Here is a 7,431-nt window from a genome sequence, read left to right on the forward strand (position 1 = left end):
GCACTAAAATTCAATTCCGTCCACATACGTAGAATTTTTTGTCATCCACGGAGAGGTTGCTCGAATTTTCTATACCGTGGGAATTTTCTGATACGGACCTTATTTCTCAACGTTGGTATTTTGAGTGATAAAGTCAACCGGTCAAGTTACGTATTTTAATAGCTTACTGACATGTATATTCTTTTGTTTTTTGAAAGAAACATGTATATTCTTTTGTTGATTTAATATTTGACTTCTAATCTCACATCCACTTAAAAAATGAAAAAACCAACTCACTTAATATTATTGAAATGGCACGGTCACACATGACACAACTGTATAATGACCATATGATAAAAATTTCTATATAAGCATGTCCACAAGATTGTTCGCTTCATCAAAGCAAACTTGCCATAAGAAAAAACATGGCTTCTTTTCCATTGCCTACTACCGTTGGCCACCTTTCGAAGAACCCTAGCCCCCCTTCTGCTGCCTCATTCTCCTCCTCTACCTCCACCACCACCACCTCCAACTCGCAGTTTTTCTTGAACCAGAAACGTAGCCATGCAAAGAAATTTCTTTCTTGCCGAGCCGCCAAGGACTCGGCTGACAAAGAAGCCCTCTCTGATGGAAAATTTGATCGTAGAGATATCCTCGTGGGTCTAGGAGCTGGCCTCTACGGTACCACCGCGGTGAGCGGTGCAGCATTCGCTGCACCGATCGATGTTACCAAATGCGGGGAAGCAACTACACTTCCCACTGGCGTGACAAAGATCGATTGTTGCCCTCCACCGAATCCAGACATCATTGACTTTACATTTCCATCAAAAACCCAGCCTTTACGAATTAGGCCCCCCGCACACACGCTTGATGCTAAATATGTGGCTAAGTTCAAAAAAGCCATGCAACTCATGAGGGATCTTCCTAGCGACGATCCTCACAGCTTTGCGCAACAGGCTGCCATCCATTGCGCCTACTGTGACTCTTCGTATCAGATGGTTGGCTTTCCCAACAAGAAAATCGACGTGCATTTCTCCTGGCTATTCTTTCCCTTCCACAGATGGTACTTGTACTTTTACGAGAAGATTTTGGGCAAGCTGATCGATGATCCTACTTTCGGCTTGCCCTTCTGGAACTGGGACTCCCCTGCTGGAGCCCCCATCCCATCCATCTTCGCGGACACGAGTTCTCCACTCTACGACGTTCTGCGAGACGCCTCACACCAGCCCCCACTCATGGCTGATCTCAACTACAGCTCCTCAGTCGCAAGTCTCACGGGTGATGAATTGATTAAAAGCAATAACACTGTAATGTACAATCAGATGGTTTCGTCTGCCAAGACTCCCGAGCTTTTCTTCGGGAAACCGTACCGAGCTGGTGACGATCAGATCAAAGGGCAGGGCGCGATTGAGAACATCCCTCACACGCAGATCCACATCTGGACCGGCGATCCCAACCAGCCCAACGGAGAGGACATGGGCCGGTTCTATTCCGCGGGTCGGGACCCGATCTTCTACTCTCATCACGCCAATGTGGACCGAATGTGGAATATCTGGAAAACGCTTCCTGGAAAAAACCGCAAAGACTTTACGGACACTGATTACCTGGACTCTGCTTTTCTCTTCTACGACGAGAACAAGCAGCTGGTTCGCGTCAAAGTACGTGACTGTCTCGATACCAAAAAGCTCGGTTACGACTACAAAGAAGTCCCTCTTCCCTGGCTCAAATCTCGCCCCGTCCGGAAGGCTAAAAAGGCTTCCAAAGGCGGAGCTGGATCCGCCAATGCTGCTGAAGCGCCAACGCCCATAGAGGACGCCAGCACCGCTTTCCCCAAAGTCCTCGACAAAATTATCAAAGTAAATGTCCCCAGGCCAAAGAAGTCGAGGACTCAAGAGGAGAAAGAAGACGAAGAAGAAATCCTGGAGATCGATGGGATTGAATATGATGGAGATGAATACATAAAATTCGATGTCTACATCAACGACGAAGATGAAGTGCAGAGTGGCCCTGCCAACGCTGAGTTCGCAGGAGCCTTCTCGAATGTTCCATTCAAAGTGAGCAAGAAGGTGAAGACCAACCTGAGCTTAGGAATCACTGAGCTTCTCGAAGACTTGGGAGCTGATGATGACGAAGGCCTCGTGGTGGCCATTGTTCCCAGAACTGGTACAGGGAAAGTCACCATTGGCAGTGTCAAGATTAAGATCTCGTCTTAAATTAATAATGCAGCTTATAAGCTTGTATGAGTTTATCGTGTCTCGACTTGTTTGATGTGTCGTTTTTTATGTTCGTGTTTTTAATTATCGTTCGCCGGATCATGCATGATCTTCGGCTCCACCGTTGATGATCAATAAAATTCCCCAATGTAAGCATCAACTAATAAATCTGAGTTTCGTTTCTCTTTAGCTTATTGTTATTTAATTAATCTTGGCTTATTTAATTAATCTTGTACTTTTCTATTCGTTATGTATATAACAATCACATCACTAGTTGATAAGGACCTGTCTAAATCAGTGACACCTGTCTCTGTGGGGACACAGACCCGGCCTCAGACAACGGAGTGTTCATCGCAACCATGACGCGACCTTAGCCCGAAGTAGCAAAATAGACGGAAACCAGAACCAAGGCACTTCCCTGTCATGGCAGGGGGAACACATGTTGATAAGGGTCTCCCTGAACAACGGGCATCCTACCCCGCTGACCACAAGTCACCCGCCAACACCTTTACCTGTTCCCGAATCCGCAGTCTCGAGACGGAAGTTAGTTCATGAGCCCCCGTTATCTCTTCCTAGCAGGGGGGCACGTACTGATTCACGCGAGGCCAAACATAAACCATGCTAAGCTCAGAAGGTATAAAAGGAGGAAGTTAGAGAAGAGTCAGGTATGCTCAAAACACTATCATCATTTTCCTCTCAAATACTCTTGACTCATTATCACGCCGGAGGTGCAAATCGGCCACCACCACCGGTTTTGCATTGTTTTGCAGGACCTTACACCATTAAACAGCATCACCTCTCCTGGGAGGCTAGAGACTACACCGAGCAGTGGACGACGACAAATAATGCCTTATCATTTGGCGCGCCAGGAAGGGGATGGATTTTGAGGAAGTTCCTCCCCTAACCTTTTTCCTGAGTTACATATCGCCGGAAGAAAACCACATTGAAAAACCCAACAGTTTCAGTTTTGAAGCTTTTGTCGATACATTATAGTAGGTCGAGGCATCGAAGACTGTGACGAACATCCCACAACGAATACTTCCCGGGATAAGAAGGTCCATCAAGACGAAGGTTCCAAGCTGCAGAGATCAAACCATGAAGACTATCCAAGCGACGGCCACAACGTCACCCTCTTACCGGAAAACAACTCCGGGCATAACTTTGACAGGGCACTCATCAGGACAGGCCAGACACCTAAGGCATATTGTCAAAGACCTAAAACAGAAACACCGACGCAGAAGAGAATTCACTCAAAAGGAAAGGAAGGCCATCAACCAGACGAGACAGCTGGAGGAGAAGCAAAAGGGAGTGGACCATCTTCTCTCGGTCGGTATCCTCGCAGAACACATCACATTCCCGGCATAAAGAGGACAAACATCGTAACGAGATGTGAAGAACGAACCGAAGGCACTGCGATGAAGAATAGAGAAGAACTGAGAGAAAGAGACGAGCAGAAGAACATCGCGACCACAGAACAGATGAAGTAGAACGTAAGAAGAACAAGCTTTAAGGAAAGCGCCCAGCGATGGTTTAGTGGTCTCCCCGCAAGAACTGTCGATAACGGGGAAGACTCCAAGAAGATATTCCTAGCCTAATTCCGCGCCGATAAGCCGTACGAGATTCACACTTTTTTTCTAAAATCCATCCGCCAGGATGATCAAGAAGATCTCGAGAGCTACCTTAGACGTTTCAAACGAGCCATTGACAAAGTGGAGGTGGTCATCGAAACTAAAGCTCTAATACACCTCAGACGAGGTCTGAACCCGTACGAGTGCGGGTAATGCATATGCGAGTTGATGAGTCAACGACCTAACACACTATCCAAGGTTTACTCTGCAGCCTCACGATCCATCATGAAAGAGGAAGCCATGAAGGTCCTCAAACAAACGAGAGCCCCGTAGATACACCCACAACATCATTTTCAAAGTGAACACATCTCATATTAAACAAACATCGAACACAACGGGATCGAAGCCGTCACAGCAAGGTCAACGGGCAACACAACCGAGAAGAACGTCATGATCCCCGTGATCCGGTAAAACCCGCCTGCCCTTACAGCTCCTCCTCCCCTGGACAAACGGGAGAAGGGGACGACACTACGCACATGACGACAACATGGACAACACACATGGACACACGACAGAAGGCGTTTCCTTCTCAATATCGTGCATAATGACATACTGGGGAGTACGCAACCCGCCGTTGACGACAAGGGAGCACACCACCCGTCTAAGACAAACACAACACACTCATCACAACAAAACATACAGACAACACAAATACGCATCACACCTCAACGCTAAGTCAAAAAACAGGACCACACGCCTGCAAAATACTCATCTGACAACACAATACACTCATCACAACAAAACATACAGACAACACAAATACGCATCACACCTCAACGCTAAGTCAAAAAACAGGACCACACGCCTGCAAAATACTCATCTGACAACACAATACACTCATCACAACAAAACATACAGACAACACAAATACGCATCACACCTCAACGCTAAGTCAAAAAACAGGACCACACGCCTGCAAAATGTTCATCTGACAAACACAGTCCACTCATCACAATAAAGGACAGCTACAACACAATTATGGCAAAAATATGTACTCAGACAGTCGCAATCAACGCGAAGCGATGAAAACATGTTCGAAACTCCCACGACAATTAGTAACACGGTCACCATGGTAATAAACGGGGCATTATCAGTCACGAAGTCACAAATTGCGTATCATTTCCCGCGGTCGACAAACCTAAGACAGACCCGCCACGATTTTGACGGGCAAACTTCACAAAAAATTCCCCAAATTCTTGCGTAGAACGCCGTCAGTCACCCCTCAAAAACCCCCGGCATTCCAATATTCACATAGACACCTTGCCCGCTTCAGCACCCGCAGCTTCTTTATAGGCCGTACTCTTCCGATATTCAGCTATCCCAACTTCCCGTCCCCGTCTCAACTCCTCAGCATATTCTGTGCTACTCCTAAAATTTGCAATACCCTGATCCACCACACCCTTCAATTCTTCTTCAAACTCCTCACTACGGTGATATGTTGCACCCGCATCCAAACGAGATTTTATAACACCACGCTTATACTCTTCACCACCTCGAAACTCAGCCACAACCATCTTTTTCGACAGGATAGAAACCAGCGCACTCTCCAGCTCATTATCCACCCATGTGGACACCCGCTAACGGCAGAGACAACACCAAACACTGTGATTACCAAAAAACACACACGACATTCCGGGACAACAAACCCGCTAGTTAGTCACTCTATCATTCGACAAAAAACACCCGCAAAACAACAAACAGACACGGAAGTTCAGTTCTGCTCTGTTCGTCGAGATCCTCGAACCCGCTATCTATTTCAGACAAAAGTCACAAATCCAATCACAAACTACACGAAAGTTGCCCCTTCTTCATACACCTCTCGCCTTTCGAAGTTCTGTTCAAAAGGGCTCTGACGTTCTTCAAACACAAAAATACAAAACGTATGAGATACTAACATCACGTGCCAACATCAATCAAACCGTAAAATTATTACAATGTCACACGGCGGGTTTCGACCCGGAAGATTTCGTCGACGGCTCAGCGGCAACACATCACGTTGACCACGAACAAAAGCTCCAAAGAAACCACCAAACACCCAGGACGGACCCCTCATGTTATCTTAAAACACTCGCGACAACACTACACGACTTGCACAGACATCTTCCCCGCCTCCACACCAACAGCCTGTTTTAATGCCACACTCCCATGATATTCAGCAGTCACCACCCCCCGTACCCGCTTACGCTCATCAGCAGACTCTGGACCATCTTTGAAATCCGCTACACCTCACTCTGCAGCCCGCTTCAACTCTTCATCAAAACTCTTCACAACCCTTATATGTGGTAATTGCCGCCACCCGAGAACTAATCATCTCTTGCTTATACACCTCATTCGCGCGAAACTCTTCGACAATATCTTCCCACGAAATAACAACAGCCAACAATCGCCCGTTTCTTTCTTCCTCTAGACCCGAAAACAATCCATGCATATTATCCCGTACACCTTCCACCTCCGATAATTTCCCACTAAGCTCGGCATCAACCCCCTACAAGCTCGATAGAGCACCCAAAGCCTTCTGTTTGCCTTCTTCTCCCTCACCCTTTCGCTTACTAGTCAACGCCGGGCATCCCCCGCTGTTGACCAACCCGGGGAAACCCCTTCTACGATTAACCTTCGCGGCTAGTGGGACATCATCACTAGGATCTATACACATTCCAGACACAAAAAAACGAAAGTACACCAAACTAATGATGTTAGCACAAAACACACAAACATACAAGCGGGAGACAAACAAGCCTTAGGTACGCCACAACAACATTAACAATTAATACATTTTACACACAGGGGGGGCAACAAACACCACCACAACTTGACAACTTACAGGGCTTACATTCATCACAACATTAACACGTATCCCCCGGGATTAGTTTTCAACCAAAAAACAAGGAACCATTACACAAGCCAAACCGCCCCTATATTACATCAGCAAAACAAATAACACTTCATAATTATTATGATCGCTTTCCCGCTGCACGCCCCCGCTTTTTACCCGCCCGTTTCAACTGGTAACGGACGGTAACAACATCAACATGCATGATATATTTATACACGCTGGGGGGCAACATCATAAATACACACGATACACTTTTATACGCCAGAGGCCACCCACAAAATTACTCCCGAACCATTCCCCCACCATTGACACATTTCTTTCATCACTCCATAAGTCGTAGCCGCGATGTTACCCTCGACCCAGTCAATGGCATCATCCCACCTACCACTAAGGGGGGGCAGGGGTACACCAAAACAAATATAAGAACAACGCGGAACGAGAAAGACTAAAACAAAGAGCAAACGGAAAAGTAGAAAGACTTCTGTCTCTTATCTTCAAACCAAGCTTCATATAAGTTAGCCATGACACCCCTACAACGACGGCTACGTTTATTCTCAGCATGATGGCGCTCTTGCAATTTCTTGAGGACTTCGTGACAACGGGTGTAAACAAGGGGATCCACCCACCTATGAAAGCTCAAACATCCTCAGCGCACGCTCGGTAGCGACAACTGATATTTTCCCCGTACCAACAAGTTTTCTCAACACTCATACGGTAAGAGTCACACATCAGTCAAGAATGGCATCTGATAAGGACCACCTCAACCAGCCACACGTGG

At 46.6% G+C, this 7,431-nt stretch overlaps 1 protein-coding gene across 1 annotated transcript; it reads left to right on the forward strand.

Annotated features, from left to right (window-relative positions):
* Positions 1–368: 368 nt before the first annotated feature.
* LOC108192978 (polyphenol oxidase I, chloroplastic) lies at positions 369–2,381 on the forward strand. Its single transcript, XM_017359527.2, has one exon. It carries the CDS (start codon positions 405–407, stop codon positions 2,190–2,192), a length of 1,788 nt encoding a protein of 595 aa, XP_017215016.1. The 5' UTR covers positions 369–404; the 3' UTR covers positions 2,193–2,381.
* The last annotated feature ends 5,050 nt before the right edge of the window (positions 2,382–7,431 follow it).

Source organism: Daucus carota, chromosome 6 (genome assembly GCF_001625215.2).
Source record: "Daucus carota subsp. sativus chromosome 6, DH1 v3.0, whole genome shotgun sequence".
In the NCBI taxonomy this organism is placed as follows: Eukaryota; Viridiplantae; Streptophyta; class Magnoliopsida; order Apiales; family Apiaceae; genus Daucus; species Daucus carota.

Bases quoted from the DNA above. Each gene is read 5' to 3' on its own strand.
- LOC108192978 (XM_017359527.2), top strand. From the start codon at position 405: ATGGCTTCTTTTCCATTGCCTACTACCGTTGGCCACCTTTCGAAGAAC.